The sequence below is a fragment of the Argopecten irradians genome, chromosome 13 (assembly GCF_041381155.1).
Source record: "Argopecten irradians isolate NY chromosome 13, Ai_NY, whole genome shotgun sequence".
In the NCBI taxonomy this organism is placed as follows: domain Eukaryota; kingdom Metazoa; phylum Mollusca; class Bivalvia; order Pectinida; family Pectinidae; genus Argopecten; species Argopecten irradians.
Window position 1 is genome coordinate 37,061,334 of NC_091146.1, and position 27,627 is coordinate 37,088,960.

The 27,627-nt window shown below is 35.2% G+C and overlaps 1 protein-coding gene across 6 annotated transcripts; it reads right to left on the minus strand.

The window, feature by feature from the left end:
* Positions 1–311: 311 nt before the first annotated feature.
* On the minus strand, positions 312–26,662 carry LOC138306283 (uncharacterized). Of its 6 annotated transcripts, XM_069246699.1 has the most exons (8): positions 23,804–24,502; positions 14,359–14,704; positions 13,741–13,800; positions 8,006–8,185; positions 7,037–7,150; positions 5,829–5,879; positions 3,943–3,973; positions 312–352 (listed from the first exon to the last, which is right to left on the minus strand). In XM_069246699.1, exons 2-7 carry the CDS (start codon positions 14,681–14,683, stop codon positions 3,960–3,962), a joined length of 744 nt encoding a protein of 247 aa, XP_069102800.1. In that variant the 5' UTR covers positions 14,684–14,704; positions 23,804–24,502; the 3' UTR covers positions 312–352; positions 3,943–3,959. The 6 variants fall into 6 exon arrangements, with proteins under 6 accessions (XP_069102800.1, XP_069102801.1, XP_069102798.1 ...); XM_069246697.1 differs by lacking the exons at positions 312–352; positions 3,943–3,973 and adding an exon at positions 23,086–23,264 and having other exon boundaries at positions 5,682–5,879; positions 23,804–24,506; XM_069246698.1 differs by lacking the exons at positions 312–352; positions 3,943–3,973; positions 23,804–24,502 and adding an exon at positions 19,750–19,770 and having other exon boundaries at positions 5,682–5,879.
* Between the last annotated feature and the right edge of the window lie 965 nt (positions 26,663–27,627).

Below are 27,627 nucleotides of genomic sequence, written 5' to 3' on the forward strand. Positions count from 1 at the left end.
GTGTTTTCTACATTTTTAAGCCTTTTGTTCCACTCTTGCACATCCCGATCTACCAATGTTTCTCTCACCAAATATGTCATCAATAATACAAGCATGGCCAGAATTTGGAGCTATTAATTTCAAATCCTTGATTTCATCAATCTTAACAGGTGTGTTCTGCACTGCTCCTCCTCCTCCATCAACCAGTGAACCAGCTGGAACGTGGTAGACGTTTTCCCCCCATCCCCCGTGTTTCCCCTTGATCACAAAAACTCTGTTCTTTCGGAGCTTCTCTTGAGCATCAGGTAAGCTTTGGTCGGCATGAACTTTTTTTCTTTTTCTTTTTCTGTCTTGATCAAGCTAATAGTTGTTTCTAAAAATATAACAAAAAGTACAAAACAGCGAATAAAAAAAGCTGATATTATCACAATACAAAATTGTGTTGTTGCGTCAAGGTAACTTTTATTACTCTCTTAATACAGTTAATATCTTTACATCCTCACACTGTACTAACACATAGTAAATACATCAATGAATAAACTGTACTAACATATTGTAAATACATTCAATGTATATAACTGTACTAATATATAGTAAATACATCAATGTATAAAACTGTACGAATATATAGTAAATACATCAATGTATAAATTGTACTAACATATATATGTATAAACTGTACTAACATATAGTAAATACATCAATGTATAAACTGTACTAAACATATATATAAATACATCAATGTATAAACTGTACTAACATATAGTAAATACATCAATGTATAAACTGTACTAACATATAGTAAATACATCAATGTATAAACTGTACTAACATATAGTAAATACATCAATGTATAAACTGTACTAACATATAGTAAATACATCAATGTATAAACTGTACTAACATATAGTAAATACATCAATGTATAAACTGTACTAACATATAGTAAATACCATCAATGTATAAACTGTACTAACATATAGTAAATACATCAATGTATAAACTGCAGTACTAACATATAGTAAATACATCAATGTATAAACTGCACTAACATATAGTGAATACATCAATGTATAAACTGTACTAACATATAGTAAATACATCAATGTATAAACTGTATCTAACATATAGTAAATACATCAATGTATAAACTGCAGTACTAACATATAGTAAATACATCAATGTATAAGCTGTACTAACATATAGTGAATACATCAATGTATAAACTGTACTAACATATAGTAAATACATCAATGTATAAACTGTACTAACATATAGTAAATACATCAATGTATAAACTGTACTAACATATAGTGAATACATCAATGTATAAACTGTACTAACATATAGTAAATAACATATGTCATATAAATACATCAATGTATAAACTGTACTAACATATAGTAAATACATCAATGTATAAACTGTACTAACATATAGTAAATACATCAATGTATAAACTGTACTAACATATAGTAAATACATCAATGTATAAACTGTACTAACATATAGTAAATACATCAATGTATAAACTGTACTAACATATAGTAAATACATCAATGTATAAACTGTACTAAACATATAGTGAATACATCAATGTATAAACTGTACTAACATATAGTAAATACATCAATGTATAAACTGTACTAAACATATAGTGAATACATCAATGTATAAACTGTACTAACATATAGTAAATACATCAATGTATAAACTGTACTAACATATAGTAAATACATCAATGTATAACTGCTGTACTAACATATAGTAAATACATCAATGTATAAACTGTACTAACATATAGTAAATACATCAATGTATAAACTGTACTAAACATATAGTAAAATACATCAATGTATAAACTGTACTAACATATAGTGAATACATCAATGTATAAAACTGTACTAACATATAGTAAATACATCAATGTATAAACTGTACTAACATATAGTAAATACATCAATGTATAAAACTGTACTAACATATAGTAAATACATCAATGTATAAACTGTACTAACATATAGTAAATACATCAATGTATAAACTGTACTAAACATATAGTAAAATACATCAATGTATAAAACTGTACTAACATATATAGTAAATACATCAATGTATAAAGCTGTACTAACATATAGTAAATACATCAATGTATAAACTGTACTAACATATAGTAAATACATCAATGTATAAACTGTACTAACATATAGTAAATACATCAATGTATAAACTGTACTAACATATAGTAAATACATCAATGTATAAACTGTACTAACATATAGTAAATACATCAATGTATAAACTGTACTAACATATAGTAAATACATCAATGTATAAACTGTACTAACATTATAGTGAATACATCAATGTATAAACTGTACTAACATATAGTAAATACATCAATGTATAAACTGTACTAACATATAGTAAATACATCAATGTATAAACTGTACTAACATATAGTAAATACATCAATGTATAAACTGTTACTAACATATAGTAAATACATCAATGTATAAACTGTACTAACATATAGTAAATACATCAATGTATAAACTGTACTAACATATAGTAAATACATCAATGTATAAACTGTACTAACATATAGTGAAAACATCAATGTATAAACTGTACTAACATATAGTGAATACATCAATGTATAAACTGTACTAACATATAGTAAATACATCAATGTATAAACTGTACTAACATATAGTAAATACATCAATGTATAAAACTGTACTAACATATAGTAAATACATCAATGTATAAAGCTGTACTAACATATAGTAAATACATCAATGTATAAACTGTACTAACATATAGTGAATACATCAATGTATAAACTGTACTAACATATAGTAAATACATCAATGTATAAACTGTACTAACATATAGTGAATACATCAATGTATTAAACTGTACTAACATATAGTAAATACATCAATGTATAAACTGTACTAACATATAGTAAATACATCAATGTATAAACTGCAGTACTAACATATAGTAAATACATCAATGTATAAACTGTACTAACATATAGTAAATACATCAATGTATAAACTGTACTAACATATAGTGAATACATCAATGTATAAACTGTACTAACATATAGTAAATACATCAATGTATAAACTGTACTAACATATAGTAAATACATCAATGTATAAACTGTACTAACATATAGTGAATACATCAATGTATAAACTGTACTAACATATAGTAAATACATCAATGTATAAACTGTACTAACATATAGTAAATACATCAATGTATAAACTGTACTAACATATAGTAAATACATCAATGTAATAAACTGTACTAACATATAGTAAATACATCAATGTATAAACTGTACTAACATATAGGTAAATACATCAATGTATAAACTGTACTAACATATAGTAAATACATCAATGTATAAACTGTACTAAAATATAGTAATACATCAATGTATAAACTGTACTAACATATAGTAAATACATCAATGTATAAACTGTACTAACATATAGTAAATACATCAATGTATAAACTGTACTAACATATAGTAAATACATCAATGTATAAACTGTACTAACATATAGTAAAATACATCAATGTATAAACTGCACTAACATATAGTAAATACATCAATGTATAAGCTGTACTAACATATAGTAAATACATCAATGTATAAACTGTACTAACATATAGTAAATACATCAATGTATAAACTGTACTAACATATAGTAAATACATCAATGTATAAACTTGTACTAACATATAGTAAATACATCAATGTATAAAACTGTACTAACATATAGTAAATACATCAAGGTATAAGCTGTACTAACATATAGTAAATACATCAATGTATAAGCTGTACTAACATAGTAAATACATCAATGTATAAACTGTACTAATATATAGTGAATACATTAATGTATAAACTGTACTAACATATAAGCTGAGAAGACTCACCTATTATAGGTAAAAGGTCAGTGATGGATCTCTGTAAAAATAAAGAAAAAAACATTTTACATAAGAATAATTCATTTATACTATTTTTTCACACAATTTGCCTTGTCTTCGATATTGTTAGTACTCTGTTTCAAAACAAAATATTCACCGTATTCGACCAAATAAGCGTCCAGGGTAGTTAAAAATGAACGAGAGGCTCAGAGCGCTTGTATCGCACACCTGGAACTAAGCAATGCCATAAGAAACAGAGTTTTGGTTTTATTAATGTAACGTCTTATTAACAGCCTGGGTCAGGAAGTGCCAGCTTTGAAAAACCACGGACTAGCAGTCAGTACCTGACAAATGCTCCACATGGGATTAAAACTCGCGACCAAGAGTTTGGAAGGGTTGTGGTAATTATGAAGAGACATTTTAACCACTCCGCCACCATGTAAGAGTATAAACTATTAGATTTTATCACATAACTGACCCGTCCAGCCATGTCATACGGCCATGTCATAAATATCGTAAGACATGTGTGTAAAAACACTATTGTGACGTCACAGGTAGTTTTGACGTCATAATCTTTATAGGACATCGCATGATTGTCTCAGTAGACGGAAAAGTTACAATACATGCTTAACTCTATGACTATTATCAAAATTAGAGAATTTACCTAATTTATCTCATTTTCATTCCATTTTTCCTGCCCCAGGGTTGTCAGAGCCAAGATTTTATATAAACACTGTTCCCCTTCCCACAAGCATGTTCCTGGCCAAACTAGCATACGATCTATATAGAACTATATGACTAGTAGCGATTTAAAGAATTTACCTCTATTATCCCTATTGGGTCCCCACCAAAAACAAATGTAGATTTTCTATGCCTAGTAGCGATTTAAAGAATTTACCTCTATTATCCCTATTGGGTCCCACCAAAAACAAATGTAGATTTCTATGCCTAGTAGCGATTTAAAGAATTTACCTCTATTATCCCAATTTGGTCCCACCAAAAACAAATGTTATATTTCTATGCCTATTAGGCGATTTAAAGAATTTAACCAGGCGATATTATCCCTATTGTGGTGGGATGCGCGGCACCGCGCAGAGAGCAGCGATGGTGAGATTTCCTATGCCCTATAGCAGATTTAAAAAGAATTTACCTCTATTTATGCTATTTCTGACGTTCGTCCAACATACAGGATAGAGCGAGGGAGGTACTGTGAGGATGGCGCAGTGGCAATTGTGTATGAGTCATGGCGGGGAGGGCGGCCGAGCAAACAAATTGTGGATAAGATATAGAGAGTCCATATGATGAATCGCTTTACACATCGATTAGCAGATCGTATGTGATCATTAGACACTAGATATTAATCTCTAGCGGGCTTAGCTGGGGGGCTGTAAAACACTTCCATCACTTTGCTTGAAGGGGAGCCCACCAAACAAACAGCCAAAATGCGAGCTAAAAATCCTTTGCTTTATGATTAATGCATATGTTTCTGTATAACAATATCATGTCATATGACTAGTTACATTGCATTACATTATTTCTGTATTACAATATCTTGCTATATGACTAGTTACATTGCATTACATTATTTCTGTATTACAATATCTTGCTATATGACTAGTTACATTGCATTACATTATTTCTGTATTACAATATCTTGCCATATGACTAGTAACATTACATTATTTCTGTATTACAATATCTAGCCATATGACTAGTTATATTACATTATTTCTGTATTACTTGCTATATGACTAGTAACATTACATTACATTATTTCTGTATTACAATATCTTGCCATATGACTAGTAACATTAATTACGTTACATTAACTATTAGTTAATAATGCATGCTCAATATCACTTTATCATATCCAAATTTTCACCTGTGAAACTTACTTTGGGAGTGACTTGAACTACCTGCCGAAAGATCGGAAACAGGAGGACCACCTAGAAAACAAGAAACATATTATGATTCTCAGATTCATAAAATTATAGTACATGAACATGTTTTGTATGTAGACCAACCCATTATATTATTTCATAAATTACAGTATGGACCTATATAATGGCCAAGTGCAAAGCCTTATATCCTTATATCCTTATTTTAGATTCTTTAAGGGTGATATACTACCACAGCGTCCGAATTACATATCTTTAAACTTATATTTGATATGTAGATTCTTTGACAAGTGTCAAAAAGATTATCTTATGTGCATGTTAATTACAGAAGAATAACCGATGACCATAGTACATAGTACACCACCATGCAGAGTGAAATGTTTAGACAATGGACAAATACATTATCAGCCTGGTTGTGATGTCACAAAAGAAATATTGACTTGGCGTTTCTTACAAAAACAACATCAGGTCGATATTCTATATCAAACTCAACATGACAATGTACTAGCTAATGACAATAGTTGAGCATATCTAGCTAGTATATATCAATAAGCCCGTAAAGCTTTATTCAGTACAAACAAATTATATGACCCCTACTGGTCCCCACCTGTTATTACATTGACCTTAATCTATTTTTAGTAAGTGACATTTGTAGTTGAACTTTTGAACCCAACATCAACCCAGAGATGTGTTACCTCATAAACTACCATTACATGATGTTTCAACAAAATTTATTACTAAATTCAGAAGTTATCATCTGGAAATCATCATCCGGACAGACAGATGGGCGGACGGACAGACAGACAGACAGACATGGACAGACAGACTGACACTAACACTATAATAGTCCTCTCCAGTTTTACGGACATAGAAATAATGATAATTTAGTTTGGTTTGGTTTTATTAGTTTAACGTCCTATTAATAGCCAAGGTCATGTAAGGACGTGCCAGGTTTGTTGGTGGAGGAAAGCCGAAGTACCTGGAGAAAAACCACCGACCAGCGGTCAGTATCTGGCAACTGCCCCTAATGGGATTTGAACCCGCATCCTGAGGTGGAGAGCTTGTGGTAATATGTCGGAACATCTTAACCACTCAGCCACCGCGGCCCCAAATGATAAATTTTACATGTTATATTGCAGCATCAATTGTTGTGTAAATTGTGTTTATTCCGATAGCATTAAATGCTACGTAATTTACATACAAACCTGGTGGTAAAACTGTTTGTTCCCCGATGGATAGATTCTCAGCATGTTTTACTTTCATAGTCTCAATGTTAAACTCATCTTTATATTTCCTGAGATCATTATAAATGACGGTGACTGAAAAGAGTAAGAAATAAGAATTAGATTGACATACATTGGGGGATAAGATGTTGTTGCTACTCGACCCTCTATGTAAATGTAAATAAAATAATTTACGACTGTTTTCACATAAAATGGCTTGAAAATCGTTACAAATATACAAATCCTCAGAATCTATTCCGGTCCATAATTTTGCGAGAAAGTTTTGCATACACTAAATTGTTGACGTCATAATTAATTGTTGATATCATAAACATCAGCAGACCAAAATGTTCTTTTGAAGAAATTCTTTCTCCCCAGAAGCTGTAATAAGTTTAAGATTGCGGTTCAAGTAAAATAAAACTGTTGTTTCATGCCATGTCCGTCAACAGTCAAAACTATTTCTTCTCTGTGTTGGGACAAACCCAAAAACAGTTAATCGGATTGGTCCCAACACCTCGGGAAAAGAGTTTTGACTGTTGACTGATGAATGAAATGTATGTACTGTGACTAATGGATGACAAACTAAGATGCCTTAGGGAACCAGTGTCCATGAATCGTGTCTGAAGCATGGACATCATGATACAGAAAATTGGCCAAGGTAGTGAATTCAAGATTTTCAATGTTTGACCTACGTAACTTTGAGATTGGTTTAATAACATGTAACAACATGTCTTAGTGCATGCAAGATGTATGGCAAATTGTTCATATTTTCATTAATTTCATAAAATTTTCGTATTAGGATACAAATAAGACTTTATTTCATTTATGATTCATCAAAATATTTTGTAATTTCTATATAATTATACCGAAATATGAGTGAGCAAATTTACATTAAATCAAGCAGATTTTGAGTTCATGCACATATAATCTACGCTGAAAATAATGTCATACGTTGATTGCAATTGCCAGTTGTTGGGTTGGCCACTGCTCCACAAAAGATTTCCGGGTTGGCTATTGTTCCTGCATTTTCGCTTGATGCATTACTTTCGGTCTGACCAGGGACGGCACCAGAGATGAAAGAATTCATCAGCTGACTGACTCTCTCAGCTCCAACTGGGTTGATGTTACTATCTGCAATGTTATGGAAACAAGATCGAATGATCAAAATCAAATCTTTGTCTCAAAAGAATAATCTTCATTGAGTCGGTTTATATATTAATATGAAAAGTATGTGTATGCTATAAAAGTACATTTTTATTTTATTTTGTTGTGGGAGTTACCTGCCCTAAAACTGCAGAAACTGCTTCATTTTTCTGACAAGTACATACAACCTACGTTTTCACAGCATAAACACGGACAATTATCGTTCAAACTTTTACAAAATGATCACACTGATTACATACATCTCAAGTCTCTACTGATCAAGTCTCTGCTGATCAAGTCTCAACTGGTCAAGTCTCTACTGATCAAGTCTCTGTGATCAAGTCTCTCTGCTGATCAAGTCTCTGTGATCAAGTCTCAACTGATCAAGTCTCTGCAGGTCAAGTCTCCGCTGATAAAGATTCTACTGATAAAGTCTTTATTGATCAGGTATCTACTGGTCAAGTCTATGCTGATCAAGTTTGCTGGTCAAGTACCTAATTATCAAGTCTCTGTTGATTAAGTCTCTGCTGAGTGATAAAGTCTCTGAAGGTCAAGTCTCTCTGGTCGAGTATGCTGATGAAGTTTGTTAGTAAGGCATTTGCTGATCAAGTCTGCTTGTCAACTCCCTACTGATCAAATCTCTGCTGGTCAATTCCCTACTGATCAAGTCACTGCTGATCAAGTCTATGTGATCAAGTCTCCACTATTAAAGTCTCTACTGATCAAGTATCTGCAGGTCAAGTCTCTGCTTATAAAGTTTCTACTGGTCAAGTATGCTGGCCAAGTTGGTTAGTCAAGCCTTTGCTGATCAAGTCTGCTGGTCAAGTCCCTACTGATCAAGTCTCTGCTGGTCAAGTCCCTACTGATCAAGTCTCTTATGATCAAGTCTCTGTTAGTCAAGTCTTTCTGGTCAAGTCTCACCTGATTAAGTTTCTACTAGTTAAGTCTTCACTGATCAATTCTCTGTTGTTCAAGTCTCTGCTGAGAGATCAAGTCTCGATCTGCTGGTCAAGTCTCTCTGGTCAAGTCTCTACTGAGTAACTGAGCCTCTAACGATCAAGTATCTACTGGTCAAGTCCCTACTGATCAAGTGTCTACTGGTCAAGTATGCTGATCAAGTTTCTGTCGGTCAAGTCTCTGCTGATCAATTCTCAGCTGATCAAAATTCTACTTGTCAAGTCTTTACTGATCAAGTCTCTGCTGAGTGATAAAGTCTCAGCTGATCAAGTGTCCACTATTAAAGTGTCTACTTATCAAGTCTCTGCAGGTCAAGTCTCTGCTGATAAAATTTCTACCGATAAAGTCTATATTGACCAGGTATCTACTGGTCAAGTCTCTGCTGATCAAGTCTCAGCTGATCAAGTTTCTACTGGTCAAGTCTCTTCTGGTCAAGTCTCTGCTGAGTGATAAAGCCTCAGCTGATCAAGTTTCTACTGGTCAAGTCTCTGCTGACCAAGTCTCTGCTATGTAATTATGTCTGTACTGATCCAGTCTCTGCTGGTCAAGTCTCTACAGATCGAGTCTCTGCTAAGTGATTTAGTCTGCTGATAAAGTCTCTGCTGGTCAAGTCTCTGATGTGCAATCAAGTATCTGCTGGTCAAGTCTCTACTGATCAAGTCTCTGCTGATTAAGTCTCTGCTGAGTGATAAAGACTCTGCTGGTCAAGTATGCTGATCAAGTTTCTGTTGGTCAAGTCCCTACTGATCAAGTCTCTGCTGATCAAGTCTCTACCGGTCAAGTCTCTGCTGGTCAAGTCTTTCTGGTCAAATATGCTGATCAAGTTTCTGTTGGTCAAGCCTCTCTGGTCAAGTCTCAGCTGATCAAGTCCCTACTGGTCAAGTATGCTGACGAAGTTTTTGTTGGTCAAGTCCCTACTGATAAAGTCTCTGCTGATCAAGTCTCTACTGGTCAAGTATCTGCTGGTCAAGTCTCTCTGATAAAGTATGTTGATCAAATTTCTACTGGTCAAGTAATTAATGATCAAGTCTCTGCTGATCAAGTCTCTACTAGTCAAGTCTATCTGGTCAAATAAGCTGACCAAGTTTCTGTTGGTCAAGTCTCTCTGGTCAAGTATGCTGACCAAGTTTCTGCTGATCAAGTTTCTACTTGTCAAGTCTTTACTGATCAAGTCTCTGCTGAGTGAAAAGTCTTTGCTGAGTAAGTCTCTGCAAGTCAAGTCTACTGATTAAGTCTTTACTGGTCAAGTCTATGTTGATCAAGTCTCTGCTGGGTGATAAAGTCTATTGATCAAGTCTCTGTAATAAAGTATCTACTGATCGACTCTCTGCTTAACAAGTCTCTGATGAGTGATAAAGTCTCTGCTGGTCAAGTCTCTGCGAAGTGATAAAACCTGAGCTGATCAATTTTTTACTGGTCAAGTCGCTACTGAATGAGTCTCTGCTGAACAAGTATCTGCAGAGTAATTTAATCTGCTGATAATGTCTCTGCTGAGTGATCAAGTATCTGCTGGTCAAGTGTCTACTGATTAAGTCTGCTGATAAAGTCTCTGTTGGGCAAGTATCTGCTGAGTGATCAAGTATCTGCTGGTCAAGTCTCTACTGAGTGATAAAGTCTTGCTGGTCAAGTATGCTGATCACGTTTCTGTTTCTGCTGTGATTAAGTCTGTACTAGTCAAGTCTTAACTGGTCAAGTTTCTGTTGACCAAGTCTCTAATGATCGAGTCTCTGCTGAACAAGCTCTGCTGAGTGACTAAGTCTGCTGATAAAGTCTTTGCTGATGAAATCTCTGCTGAGTGATCATGTATCTGCTGGTCAACCTCTACTGATCAAGTCTCTACAGATCAAGTACAATGTATCTGCTGATAAAGTCTCTGCTGAGTGATAAAGTCTCTGCTGGTCAAGTATGCTGATCAAGTTTCTGTTTCTGCTATGCCATTAAGTCTGTACTGAACAAGTCTCTTCTGGCCAAGTCTATACTGATCGAGTCTTTGCTGAACAAGTCTCTGCTGAGTGATTAAGTCTGTTTATAAAGTCTCTGCTGAGTGATCAAGTCTCTGCAGAGTGATCAAGTATCTGCAGGTCAAGTTCCTACTGATGAAGTCTCTACAGATCAAGTCTCTGCTGATTAGGTCTCTGCTGAGTGATAAAGTCTCTATGGGTCAAGTATGCTAATAAAGTTTGTCAAGTCTCTTCTGATTAAGTTGCTGCTGAGTGATAAAGTCTCTGCACATAAAGTCTACTGGTCAAGTCTGCTGATTAAGTCTCTGCTGATTGATGAAGTCTCTTCTGGTCAAGTCTCTCCGGTCAAGTATGCTGATCAAGTTTCTGTTGGTCATGCCTCAGCTGATCAAGTCTCTGCTGGTAAAGTCCCTACTGATCAAGTTTATGCTGGTCAAGTCTCTCTGGTCAAGTATGTTGATCAAGTTTCTGCTGTCAGACCCTAATGATAAGTTTATACTGGCAAAGTCTATATTGATCAAGTCTCTGCTGTGTGAAAAAGTCTACTGATCAAGTCTTTGTAATAAAGTGTCTGCTGATAAAGTCTCAGCTGATCAAGTTTCTACTGGTCAAGTCTTCACTGATCAAGTCTCAGCTGATCAAGTTTTTACTGGTAAATTCTCTGTTGATCAAGTCTCTGCTGAGTGATTAAATCTGCTGATAAAGTCTCTGCTGAGTGATCAAGTATCTGCTGGTCAAGTCTCTACTGATTAAGTCTCTGCTGATAAAGTATGCTGATCAAGTTTCTGTTTCTGCTACATATATATGTATGTGATTAAGTCTGTACTGATCAAGTCTCTGCTGGTCAAGACTCTGTTGATCTAGTCTCTACTGATCGAGTCTCTACTGAGCTGAAGTCTCTGCTGGGTGATTAAGTCTCTGCTGATAAAGTCTATGACATTTATAGATTTCCAATGGTGGCAAAGTTATAACATATCATGTAAACACAATTATAACCTAACATTTTTTTTATTTCTGTTACTTCTACCAATGTAGAATGTCTTATATTTGTATCCGTACTATGTAATATTTTTGATCACACCAATTTTGAAAGTCTGTATATGTAATGGTAATGGTAATAGTAATGCCATTTTAAAATGTAACGTGTAATTTAATTAATTACATTGCTATGTAATTGAACCCATCCCTGGTCTACTGGTCAAGTCTCTCCTGATAAATTAAAGTCTCTACTTATCAGGTCTCTCCTGGTCAAGTCTCTGTTAAGCTGTTCAAGACTCTGCTGATGCTGGTCAAGTCTCTACTAATCAGGTCTCTACTGGTCAAGTCTCTGCTTTTGCTGTTCAAGTCTCTCTGCTTCTAATCGTCAAGTCTCTACTCATCAAGTCTCTGCTTCTGCTGGTCATGTCACTTGTTCTGCTGTTCAAGTCTCTACTGGTCAAGTCTCTGCTGTTCAAGTCTCTACTGATCAGTATGCTGTCAAGTCTCTGCTAGTTCATGATCTCTACTGATCAAGTATGCTAGTCAAGTCTCTGCTAGTCAAATCTCTACTGATCAAGTCTATTCTGATCAAGTCTCTGCTTCTACTGGTTAAGTCTCTGCTCTACTAATCAATGCTCTACTGACAAGTCTCTCAACCACTGGTCAAAGCTCTACTGATCAAGTCTCTGCTGATCAAGTCTCTACTTCTACTAATCAATGCTCTACTGTGAAGTCTCTACTGGTCAAAGCTCTACTGATCAAGTCTCTGCTGTCAAGTCTCTACTTCTACTAATCAATGCTCTACTGTCAAGTCTCTATGGTCAAAGCTCTACTGATCAAGTCTCTGCTGGTCAAGTCTCTCTATCTACTAATCAATGCTCTACTGGTGAAGTCTCTGCTTCTACTGATCAAGTCTCTACTTGGTGACTAAGTATCTGCTGATCAAGTCTCTACTTGGTGATTAACCAAATCTCTGTTGATCCAGTCTCTACTGATCGAGTCTCTACTGAGCTGAAGTCTCTGCTGGGTGATATATGGGTCATAATCAAGTCTCTGCTGATGAAGTCTGCTGATCAAGAGATTAAAAGCAGTGGTTGATCCATTCAATGTATTGGTTGTCTCAGGCCACATGGCCACCGCTAGTATTAAGTATTTTTCAGCTAATGACATACAGTTTCAATATAACTAATAATGTACTTGAAATGAATTTCCAAATTTTGAAGCTTATTAGTGTTTCTCAATCTTGACCTTCAAATGTGCACTGACCGAGAGAAACAAAGGGAAGCAACTATGTCAAATTTTCTTCACGTCTTGAGAATATATTATTATTACGTATACTATAGGTACATGTACAAATGTATTTTATATCATCTTTGACATGAAATGTGTCCAATAATTAAGACATGCTAATATTTTCAATTTTATTGGTTTTCTGTGATTGAACTATTCAAGTTGTAGTAATTTGAATTAATACAGAAAATTATATTGATTAATGACAGCAATATTTCATAGAAAGATTTGTCACCAGATGGTGTTAGTAAATTGTTGGAACAATTGAACCAATCAGATTTCTAGGATTGTTGTTAATTTCCATAGCATAAGGCGTTAACACCCTTACTGTAAGTGTGCTAAAGCCTAATAACACACCTGAATTTAACTGCTGGATACATTCCTGTCCCATTCGCAATCGTTTCGCTGGTGATAGACCTACAAGAAAGGCAGAGTTAAAACTAGTATAGCCAATTATTTGCCCATGTGTGTATACATTAATATTAATATAATATATGTATATATATATATGCCGAGATATGGAAACAATCAATGTAAAATTAATGAAATATGAGAAAACCTGTCTATGAACCTTGTATAAGGGTTAGAAATTATGCATAAAAGTCCCTGATATGTTATATATTATAATGTGCAGGGACAGTGATTTGTACAGTTACATGTGGAATATTAGACATTAGAATGTAGGATGGTTATAGAATATCTGACACCTTTACCAAATAGCTGTAACTGCCAATTTGTTATATATATAGTTCATAACTTTCAACCAGGAATAGGAAATCAAAGCTACCATTTTGAATTTTTCACTTTATGGCGGACAGTTGAGGGAGCACAATGACCGACAAGATAGACAGACAGTTGGACAGACGGAAAACATTATTACTTTAGAATACAAGAAATTATAGCGGTATACAAATTAATGTTAGCCAATTAGATGAAGAAATCATAATTATAAATTTTGCGTGATGCAAAGCTTACCTGAGTTCAGGATATATCTAATCTCTTGTTCTTCTCTTCTTACATAAGAAGCCAAACTTTTATCAACTTTTTCTAACCGTTCGGTAAAATATTCATAGCGTCCAATGCTGATGTTTTCGTTTTTCTTGAGCTTTACAAATAGCTCTTGAACAGTTGTAATGTTGATTAAGTCTTTTGGTGCATGGGGACAATCCTTAAATAGTTTTATTAATGACTGAAAGTCATCTTCCACCATGTGTACACTCAGATGGTCGACAAGAAGATTATGTTTGAAAATGATATCCTCATTGATATCTTCTGTCTTGGTCTCTCGTCTGGCTGCCATTTTAGAAGTGTTAATTTAAATCTGAAACAGAAAAATATCAATAGCTTGATAAGTTATACAGTAAGTAAATTAGGTACGCCAGAAATCTTCGCACATTAATTTATGCAAAAATAACTTCTTCATACACATGATTAAAATCTGAAATATAAGATTTTGTCTAACCAGTCGGGTCGTGTAGTGGTTAAGCCATTTTTTCTTTTACCTAATATAACAGGCCAGAATTTGATCCCCCGGCAGGAAAATGAAAAGGTCAGAGGTGAGATGTAGCTGAGGTCACCTAAAATCAAAACCGAAGTGATCCACTAAGATTGTATTGTGTGACAGGTATACCTGATATTGGCAGTCTAATCATTTGATTATTTTCACGCATGTAATGCAGTTATTTGGATGATTAGAACATTATTTTTAAAAGTCTTGCAATTCTGTTTGATGATGAAAAATACATTGTTTGCACAACTTGCGTAATTTCTCGTTTTTTTCCCCAATATCTTATATTGCTATTTAGCAAATAAGATCTATGTGTAGGATGTTAGATCATTTGTATTATACTTGTCTGTCAATGTATGTTAATATAATCAAGGTAGTAACTTGACTGACTTGATAAAACAGCCCAATTTTCCGAAGTTTCATCAACAACACTGATGCATTATGATCTATGGAGAACTATATATGTAACAAAACCTTGCGAGTTGAGAAGAGATTTTTGAAATTTTAGCCATGCAATTTTACCCATTTTGGCCCTTTCCTCAGCCTTCTGGGAGGTGGGGGCCCTATAAATCACAATTTTGTTTGGGCTGATGCCTTAGAAGGGTTTTTGCAAAATTTCATTGAATTAGTGACACAATGAAAAGCTTGCTAAAATTTCATCACATTTTTTTCTACTAAGTAAGGGAGAAAAAATAATCAAACATGGATCTGTCAACCCTGAGATATACCTGTCCACTTGACAGACCCATGTAAGATTCTATTAGTTCCTTTTTAAGTGAAAGATTTTGGCTGGCCAGCACTAGACTTGCCGAGTGTTCAACGCCAATTTCATTTCACGAGGGTTGAGATATCCTTAACCATCTAACAGGTCCATGTTTGTTTTTATCTATTTTAGCATTTTATCCACCCGAAACACACTTTATCCATCCGCTATCACTTTACAAGTATGATCAGCGTGTTGAGGGGTGTAACAATACTTCACACTATCGATATATTGTGATTGTATGCCTCTCAAATCGATCAATCGATGGCAAATTCAATAAGCCAATAACAATCGCTGATAGAACGCCAAACTGTCAATAGTTTCAATAGTAATTAAATCAGATATTTTTTTCAGTAGCTTGGACTCAAATGATTTAAACACAACTAAAGGTTATAGATACAGTAACAGAATACTACTCCGGTATATAGTTGTTAAAACTCACGGGTGCAAATTTTCCTGAATTACTGTTTGGACTTTATTCGCGAAAGATTCATTTTTATAAATTATCTTTGTACCCTTTGAAAGTGTCATTCATACAACAGAATATAAACATTATACAAATTTCGCGACTTTAGATGAAACCGTGAAGAGGGCGAAATCAAAACCCCGCGAATATTAGCAACTATATATACAGTAACAATCACAATATAATGTCACTTTTCCCATGCTATATATACAATCAATGAAGCAAACACCGACATTGTTCTCGATCATGATTGTCAGTGTGTTGGAGTTGCTACGGATGCTAGCAGGTAAAGGGAAGTAACTCTAAACCAGCATTGCACAAGATGTACGACATGGCGGCCAATTCATCCTCTGGAATTTAATATAATTTAGAATGTAATATTATCACGATACTTTCACAAAGTCAATATTCCTTTGTGGACTTCCTTACACACACGCTGCATTCTTCAGGGTGCAGTTCTTTGACTAACATTTTTATTATAATTAACATACACATTGACATTTGTTGAAGAAACAACATATCTAATATAACAAGAATTCCACAGAAGTGGATGTGTCGCCTGCACAGCATCACAAACAAGAGGCCCAAGACCTTAACGGTCATCTGACTACCTTGGCAATAATCATATAGGAAATTAATTAGATATAGTATCATGGTAGCCATCTTTGATTTGGGATCAACCAGAGATGTAACAACATTTTGTTGGGATCATGTCAGGATCATCTCATGCAAGTTTCAGCGAAATCGCACCGGTAGAACTTGAGAAGAAGTTCAAAATATATTTTCAAGATGGTGGCTGTGGCGGCCATTTTGGATTTCGGATCAACCTGAAAATAACAACACTTTGTCGGGACCATGTCAGGATCATTTCATGCAAGTTTCAATAAAATCGCACCGGTAGAACTTGAGAAGAAGTTCAAAATGTGTTTTCAAAATGGTGGCTGTGGCGGCCATCTTTGATTTTGGATCGACCCGAAAAATGACAATTCTTTGTTGGGACCATATCAGGATCATTTCATACAAGTTTCATCCTAATCGCACCTGTAGAACTTATTAAGAAGAGGTTCGAAATGTGTTTTCAAGATGGCGGCTGTGGCGGCCATCTTGGATTTTGGATCAACCTGAAAAATAAGAACACTTTGTCGGGACCATGTCAGGATCATTTCATGCAAGTTTCAGTCAAATCGCACCAGTAGAACTAGAGAAGAAGTTCAAAATGTGTTTTCAAGATGGCGGCTGTGGCAGCCATCATGGATTTTGGATCGACCCGTAAAATAAGAACACTTTGTCGGGACCATGTCAGGATTATTTCATGCAAGTTTCAGCAAAATCGCACCTGTAGAACTTGAGATGAAGTTCAAAATGTGTTTTCAAGATGGCGGCTGTGGGGGCCATCTTGGATTTCGGATCGACCCGAAAAATAAGAACACTTTGTCGGGACCATATCAGGATCATTTCATGCAAGTTTCAGTCAAATCGCACCGGTAGAGCTAGAGAAGTTCAAAAATGTGTTTTCAAGATGGCGGCTGTGGCGGCCATCTTGGATTTCTGATCAACCCGAAAAATAAGAACACTTTGTCGGGACCATGTCAGGATCATTTCATGCAAGTTTCAGCCAAATCGCACCGGTAGAACTTGAGAAGAAGTTCAAAATGTGTTTTCAAGATGGCGGCTGTGGCGGCTATCTTGGATTTCTGATCAACCCGAAAAATAAGAACACTTTGTCGGGACCATGTCAGGATCATTTCATGCAAGTTTCAGTCAAATCGCACCGGTAGAACTTGTGAAGAAGTTCAAAATGTGTTATCAAGATGGCGGCTGTGGCGACCATCTTGGATTTCGGATCGACCCGAAAAATAAGAACACTTTGTCGGGACCATGTCAGGATCATTTCAGGCAAGTTTCAGCCAAATCACACTGGTAGAACTTGAGAAGAAGTTCAAAATGTGAAAAGTTAACGCACGGCGGACGACGACGGACGAAACATGACGGGTCAGATGACCTAAAAATAGTTATTTATGGGACCCACCTAGCGATGTTCAATATTTATTTTTGATTTTTTATCAAATTTCCGAATCATTATCGCTCATATTGACTTCGATTTAGTCCTGTCTCTAAATGATTTATAACAGGATTTTTTTTCTTCTTAATCATGAAATGATATTGCGACTTAGAAACATTAAAACTCATATGTACGCTAATATACATATAAACTTTAGGCTTGTATCTTTCAGAGCTGGCATTCTTAGCTCGCTTGTCCGATGAATAAGGATATAACAACAGGGGAAATAACCCCTGGAGTATCAAGGATGATGGATATAACGACAGTGATAGTAACCTCTGGAGAATCGGGGATAGTGGACATATGGACAGTGACAGTAACCCCTGGAGTATCAAGGACGGTGGATATATAAACAGTGATGGTAACCCCTGGAGTATCGAGGATGGTGGATATATAACGACAGTAAAAGTAACCCCTGGACTGAAAATTTGATTATTTTGTCAGTACTCTGGCCGGATAGAAGATTTCTTAATTATAGATGGTCGTCATACTGGTGTAGCGGGAATAGATTTTTTAGTGTTAGGAATCATAGTTTACAACGTTGGGTTGGGTTATTTATGGGTCAGCTGTTATTGTTGGCATACCTTAGTTGAAATCTCATTGCCTATATTGGTCGTGGGATTGATACTTCGGCATATTTTGCAATATTATTCTTCGGTAGCTTGTCATGTTGATATTTTCTTGTGTTTTACCGGATGTAGACGCGTTTCTCCTTCCGTTTGTACTTAATAGCCATTAATGGCCAATATTTTGGATTACGTAATTTCATTGGTTGATATTTTCTATAGCATTAGGCCAGGATCAAGTATTTCATAGCTTTTTGCACGAGACTTTTGCCATATTCTACACGGGGTATAAATTGGTGTGTAACGTGATAATTCGTCAGCCTATAGAAGCCTTTGGCTGGTAGGCTCACTTCCTACTTTCTTTCTAGACCCAACTAATGTTAGGAGTCGAGCGGTGACTGTGGGTAGGTTTGTTAGGAGCTAAATGTTACAGTATTGTTAAGAATTAGATGGTAGCTGTAGGTTTATACAGTAGGTGTAGGAATTAGTATCTGTATATTCTACGGTCCCTTGGGTTATACATAATGTATATTCGTACCATACTTAAGTTATGGGGAAACGTGTGGAAGTTGAGAGAATTAGTATATGTATATTGTGATATGTTTTACCTTCGCAATCCATGTGTTGTTAATAAATATATCGTTAAGTTTATCTCTGCCTCGACTTTTACTTCATGGTACACGAAGCTGGTTTCTTAGGTGACCTTTGACCTATAGCTACACAACGAACGTACGTGTATAGGGACGGAACCGCGAGTGATTCCATAGAACCTGGGTTACTCAAGGTTTGTTACATATTAAAGGACACGACAAATCGAATCGTTACACTGGGAAGGGGTGCAGGCAGCTATGATCATTTGGACCTGCCTATGCTAGGACCCCGGAAGTTTAATTGAGTTAGTTGAGAAAATACTAGTCTAGGCCTATTTCATTTTTCTGTAAAATGTACAGGTTTAACGATTGCTGTCCTTAGCTGACTGATCCGACAAATAGTTAGGCCTACCTGTTGATTCCTGGATATTTAGTCGATAATTTTGTTAGTGCGATCCACTACGTATACCAGGACAGCAGGCGGTACAAGGTGTAGGTTTGACAACGCCTACACACAGCGGAAGTTACGTAGTAACTAGAGCACATAGCTAGCGTTCCTTTATCGGTACATACACTTGTACCGAAACGGTCCAAAAGGTTCGTTTTAAAATGTATCTTCTAGGACTATATAGCTATTCATGCACATACATGTGTAGTAGTACAATAATAAAGCACTTTCACCAGAAACATACATATTCAAAATTTGAACATTGAATAACGAGAGTATTAAATTTGACATTTTGATAAGCGATTACTTTTTTCTAAGTCCTATTTGGTAAAATACCTTACGATGTGTGATTATGACCAAATTAAAATTTGCTTTCGTAGATTACCCCAAGCGCACGGCAGCCATTACGTACAGTACTGCCGATATCCCGGATTTCGTCCTTTTTCAGAGTCACAAAATCGCGTATTCTGGAGAACTTTTTCGTCATAAATTTTAGAATTTAGTTTATGACATACAAATGAGTCAGTATATAGTTACTTTTTTCATATTTTTAAACAAAACTTTGAGTATTTTAGGATTCTTGAAGCCACGCGCAATGTGTCCTGGTCGGCATTTACAGTACTACGATCTGTAATGTAGGCCTTAGCTAGTATACATGTGTACATGTATCTAACATGTATTCAAATTATTTAAAAGTAATATCACTTCAATTTGAGACTTCACATAGCAGACCATGGAATAAAAACGACTGAAAATTAAAAAAAATAAACTCTGCAACAAAAACTGAACGATTTCACTAAATGTCATTAGATCAAGGAGTAATGAGAAGATAAGTCACACTGAGTTTTGTAGCTGCAATATTGTAGCTCAAAAGACTTTTGACAGAAAATGGTGTCGTCTTAGAGCTACAATTGGTGCTATTACTGCTAATGGAGCAAGTAATGATTATGCAAACCATTATAAAACTTCGTTGCATTTTATTTACTTGTTTGATATCTTTCCTTCTAGGCAATAAACTGAACCACATAAAATATCAATCTCATCGAGCATCATTTTTTACATAATACATATGTGGTCTTTCTGAAGGGAATTATACGCAAGGCCACAATGAATTTGACGTCTTGTGAGCGGTGCGATAGATATTAAGAATGGTAGTTATGTTGTTTTGGATTCTTCATTAGATAGATCTGTGAATATTACACATACAGTATAAGGACAATTTTCCTTAACAGTTTCGTAATGGTTGGCAATGACACACTACAGCTAGATGTAGTACAGCGTCATTATAAAGCTCACCGCAATATTCGCAAGAGTGAACACTCGTACCTAGAATTAGCACGGGAATGTTCAATGTTTGTCTTATTATTATTTTTTGTTTGCATATTATCACGTAGTAGTAATTTTAGCAATTTCAATGGTTTCTCATACATATTGTGTATACATTTAAATCTTACAATGTCCTTGTCGTTATTTAAAAGGTTTTTCAAATCATTGTTCTCTTAAGACCAGACGTTTCTTTTGACTAGCGTTTTCCACTTTGTCTTCGAAGGAAAATATCAAAATTTTATATAGTTATGAATATAATCCATTAAGTTGTATTTACTAACAATAGAAATAATATCAGGCACGAAGTCACTGTCAACACATTGATGTTCTACATCACATGTATAACATTTCAAGCGTCTTAAGAAGATGTGTTTCGCCTGCGAATGAGAAGGAAGTGCTACGGGAAGTTGCACGAAAGTAAGTTAAGAAAAGACTTAATTACCTCCCTTTATATATCACAAACTAAAGTATCTAGTTTTGGCTATTTTATTACAAACATATATAAATAAATAAATGCCCTTTCACCCCTGGTCTGAATTTCAAGCAAGTCCATATTTCCAGATTTTCACTGATAATAAGGGGCGAAAGGGCTACACATATAAGCAATTTCAGGCAAGCACAGCTTTACTAATCTAAGCACAGGGACCTAGCACGAAAATTTTTAACCAAAGTATACATATTATATTATAGTATAATATACTATAATATATATATGTATACTGTTGGTTAAACATTTTCGTGCCAGGTCCCTGTGAATCTAAGGCAAACACAGCTTCACAAGCAAGCAAAATCAACAATCAACACATCATTACAAGCATACAGCTAGCAGAATTGTCTGACATGCATACGAAATTCATCAAGCACACATGTAAGTTATCCAATTTAACTGAGCATCCTGTCTTAGCAGTATACGTGTAGGATCAAACTTAGCATTATTACTTATGAGGTCTGATTTACGTGCCATCAGGTAAAAGGCAAACAAAAAACTACTCCAAAGTGTAGCTTGAACTGGATCTGAAAAATTGATAAATTGAGAAAATCTGATGATATCTGAGGAAAAATTATAATGGGAGCAGCTCTGACAGGACAATGGGGATGTAGCCGAGCAATGCCCCTTAAAGCTAGGTTAACCTCAAACTGTTTGACTTTAGAATAATCCGTATCTGTAAGAATGTGTAGCTTTTTAACCCCACTTACATAATTACGTATCGAATCAGCACTATTCATACTTCTACTAAGGAATTGAATGTAGAAACAGATAACCTGTGTGGAAGTTGGTAAAGACAATCATATGGCGTCATGACTTCATGCGGTGTAAACGTGGTGTACATTGATGACGTCAGCGATATTGACGTGCATTCGACGGAACCATGTTCATGTCGCGGTGAAAATGCTTGTTGTTTGGCTATTATCTCATCTTTTTCTTTTGTATATGTACCTTACACGGAAACTGCCTAAAGCAGACAAAACTGTTGTGATTTTTTTTTCTATGTTAATCTTCCGTTATGCAGAAGATTGTAGATCTAGCTGAAATAGAGAATGTTTCGTCGAAATAGGCTCCCAACTATTTATATATTCATATATATACAAATACTGTTGCTTAGAAAATCATGTCAGGTCCCTATGGGCAGCAGTGTCCGACAGAAATAGATTATCCAAAGATTCAATGATTAAATATGACCACCTATGTCAAAGTTAAAGTCTGCTAATATATGCAAGTTATTAGACAGTTTTGTAGCAATATTATGTAGGTAAGTTCTCAGCAGTCCAATTTTAACCTCAGTCACTGAAAACTGCTAATATTTCACCATACAAGCTTGTTGAACTGTATCCATTTTAAGTGTCCAGTCAGTGACTGCTTATCACAGATTAACTGCTTGTCACAAGTTGTCAGTGACAGCTTAGACATTATAAATTTACCAGAGCAGTTCACATATTAAATGGATATTAAATACTTAATTCAACTTCATTTACCTTCATTTTCTCAGTTTGACAAAACGAAGATTGTTTTTAAATTTGATTTCTGTTCATCCGATGTATCAGTCGTCTGCTTTTGCGTGCTAGATGTGATCCGAAACTCAGTATATGAGCACTCGGAACTCCTCGGATGTAACAAAGGGCGTGCTCGTTTCGTCCTCCCGTTTATACCGATTCTGTACAATAATTTAAGGATTTGCATAAATAGATCTTTTATGTTATGGAGATTTAACACAAATATAAGTGTACTTTAAATAAATCGCGAAACGGCTTATGGTGAGAGTACACTCAGATTTTTTTGTATATCTTAATGACGTAAAAAAATCTATTAAAATTAATCCATATAATTCAACTGAATTTAACTAAAGATTTCTGTTCAAAATTCCAAATTCATTTTGGGACTATTTTGTCTATGAAATTGTTACTCCACTGTCACGGTTTTTTTCGTTATGAACTGATGAAGTATTTGTTGAAACCAATGAACATACTAGTTACAAGTAAAATTGACCGATCATGTAGAAGTTTTCCTCTATTCATTTCGACGTGGCCCAGAGGTTCAGAGGTCTTACAAGTGCCCTCTATTTCCTCGTTATGAAACGAATCTTCGTTTAAAGGACAATTAAGGTGTTGCAATCTACAGTGTATTGTCAGAAACGGTATACATGTATATGTAGAGTCTATATGTTTCTGTTATGATTGCATAATTGCCACTTACCTATTTTGTTGATCTTACAGTTGTCTTTAAAATGTCCGGTCAGTTAGACCTTAACGTCGATGTTTCATTCAAGCAATATCTATATATGGTTGCAGAAGTCATTAGTTCGATTAATATACACAGCCCAGTGGGCACAACACATCCGGAAAACGTTTTGGCGACGTAATAGGTTGATCTTACAGCCTAATGTCTAACGCTGATCCAATCAAGTGCTAACTATATACATGTAGGATACCAAAAGTCATTATTCACAGGTTGTAGAAATCTCAGGTTCGATTTACATATATATATATGATACACAGGTAGATGTAGGTAACTTTACACAGGTAACTGTTATAAGACCACAAGACCTTTCTTCGACACAGGTAAAGTACGTCTAACTGACTTGCATGTACATATAGCTTAAGATACGGGGACAGTGGAAAATTCCACTGACGCATTGCTTTAAAAATAGGAACAGCTAATAAATGTTCACGTGACACGTATTCTCAAATCATCCAATTAAGTTGTACATGCTTGTATACATATGGTTTGTTGTATTGTCATTATAGGTAACACGATAGTAAAATCGTGATGAAATATTTTAAAGTACAAATATCGCACGATAACGCTTACCTACACAGATGATACTGATAAAGTAGAGTTTATGAAAATTAAACCACAATGTATGTCAATGTCTATACACAAGAAGGCGTGGTCAACTTTACACAGATCACTGAATACATGGGTTTTCCCTATACCCGTATGACTTAAGCTATGGAGACCGTGGGGTTTTCCAGTGACGTACTTCCTTAAAATGAATTATATACACGCACGTATACCCTTTGCTGTACATGTACATTACTCGACACTTAAACCACAATCATTTTAAAGGACAGTTTTATAACAATAATAATAATATTTATTTCCTGTTCAGTATATCTAATCTCCCAAAGGATCATTTGGTAGTAATGCCAGAATTATCACTGTTACAGCTATTAATACAAGACATAATTGTTGATCTAAAAACGTTCAGTACAAATAAAATAAAATTATCACACAAACAAGTGTTACAATAAATGGATTGTTTATCATTTTTGGTTTTCAGCAGAAGACTCATAGTCTAATTTACATAAATGCTAATTTAGAAAAACAATTTTTGTTTGTTTAGTGTCTATACGCTAACATAGGGAAAATAAAACAATACCGAACAAACAATTTCCTAGGAGGTACAATACTAATAGTAATAGAAATAAAAAAAGTTTTATGAAAACGGTCTAAACAGCCTTCCTGAAGATATCAATCATATTGTGTTTGGTATTTGTGAAGGAAGGAGACGATTTTACTTCTACAATTAAGTTATTCCGAATTTTTCTTCCTTGAACAGAGAGTGTTTAGAATACAATACGATGTTTCAGTACTTTGTCAGTGGGTTAGTTGTTTAGATGCTGATCTAGTAAATGTGTTGGTAAACGTATTAAATTGATTACATAGATTTACTAGAACTACATAGTTAATGTAAACATTTGTATTCCATTCTTTTGATTTTTAAATTGGTAGCCATCTTATCAAACAGTTATACAGATGGAGCATCAAATGACACGATTTAAAGATCATCCGCGCCAGGTGGTGCTACTGTACAAACAGTTGGGGACTACACTAGCATGATATATAATGACCGATACGACGAAGTCAACCTAAAACCAATGTTGATCTTTCAAACGACAGGTGTTGTATTATTTGACAAAGATATAAACTACAATTATAATTAGAACTTTTTCATTTTTTGGAATATAATTTTAAGCTCTGAGTCTCTCTAATTTCATCAACTCTTTTCTAGACAAATGCAATAATTCACAACCATATTGAGCAGATGGAATCACTGTACATGTGTATATGACTTTACATTTAATTACCTTAGCAACAGTATGAGCACTAGACTTGGTCTTAGGATGACTGGTATAAGTGTTAGTGTGCCATTCTTCAGACGTTTACCATCCTCGATACTCCAGGGGTTCCAATCACTTACGATCTCTACACCCCTGAACTATCTCATAGTAAAACTGGAGGGAACACAACTGACGATGAAAATGTCCATTTGCAACTTAAGTTTTCACAATATTTTTTAATAAAATCCTTTCAGTAGTTTCTTAGAAATATCGGTAACAAGCAACGGGTGGTGATAACACACTGTTGTAACGTAAAAATATGTAAGGCACATTTTACCATTTTGACAAATTAATTCGATTACCAAAGGTTATACAAGGGAGGTAACTTGAACAGAAATTATCACATTGTTAAAATCTAAGATGGCTGCCTGTCGTTTTGATTCGATTCCAGTTTACTTAGTATGACCTACCACTATTTCTCCTATCCCCACCTTCTTACGGCCTCAGGGGTACCGAGAGCCTCCACAGCCCGTGGGTCCCTTTTATTTCTCCTATCCACACCTTCTTACGGCCTCAGGGGTACCGAGAGCCTCCACAGCCCGTGGGTCCCTCTTATTTATCCTATCCCCATCTTCTTACGGCCCTAGAGGTACAGAAAGCCTCCACATCCCCGTGGGCCCCTCTTATTTCTCATATCCCCACATTCTTACAGCACCAGGGGTACCGAAAGCCTCCACATCCCCCGGATCCCTCTTATTTTCACAATGCAAAACAAACCTAATTAAATGACAGGGACGCAATATATAGACTAAATGGACTTTAAAATGATATTAATGTCACTTACCTATTCTGTTAATCGTTGAAATCAAACACTAGCTATATAGGACGCCAAGAGTCATCATTCCCCGGTTGTGGAGATCTGAGGTTCGAGGTCTATACAGCTTCCTGTTTGTTAGACATGGGGTTTCCTTTACACATGTGACGTGTGCTATATTTATAGAAACAGTTGGGTTTTCCAATGACGTACTGACTGTTAATAGGAACAGTGCAAGCAAGCAAATTTTGAGTAAATTACACATACATGTTTACATTGAATTTTTAAATGTGAATCCTCTAGTATAGTACACACACGACTTACAAGTGTTTACAAATATTCATCGTACTATACTGCTATATATGTATACTGTGCCTTATCAGCCTTGTAAAACAACATTGTGAACATCGATTAATTTTAAATATTTACATTTATAAACTATCGCGGTAGTTAAACAATCAATCAATCAATCAATCAATAACCAACCAACCAGCCAACCAACCAATTCAATCAATCAATCAATCAACCAATCAAATCAATTAGCAGTGGCGTAGGAAGATGAAACGTAATGGGGGGGGGGGGGGGGCAAAGGTCCTCAATATTTCATAACCCCCCCCCCCCTTGCGCGCCCCGCACCAACAGGATATATATACTTGAATATACTTGATATACTTTTTTTCATATATCATTACATATATCCTTGTAAACATCTATAGACAATGACGTCGCGCTAACAGGAAATTAATGAATACGCAAATTAGCGTGCGAGTTTTGGGGTCCGGGGTTTCCCCCTTAGGAATCATTCTCTCCTCTAACCTGAAAAACACCGATGCCGTTGACAACGCTTGCAAGAAAGGACGTAACATGCTACATTCTATCACTCGCATGGGAACTGATTGTATACACACTAAACCTCTTACACATGTTAGTATTTACAAGAAAGTTATACTTCCGTCGATACTATTTGGATGCGAACTATAGAAAAACTTAACTAAATGTGATATCCGCAAGCTTGAAACATTCCAGCACTATGCTATTAAGCTCATTTTAAATCTGAGACGATCTACGCGATCCGACATGTGCGAAAGTATAGTTGGAGTACGCAGAATCCAGAGCGAAATCGAAAAGAGGAAATTGTACTT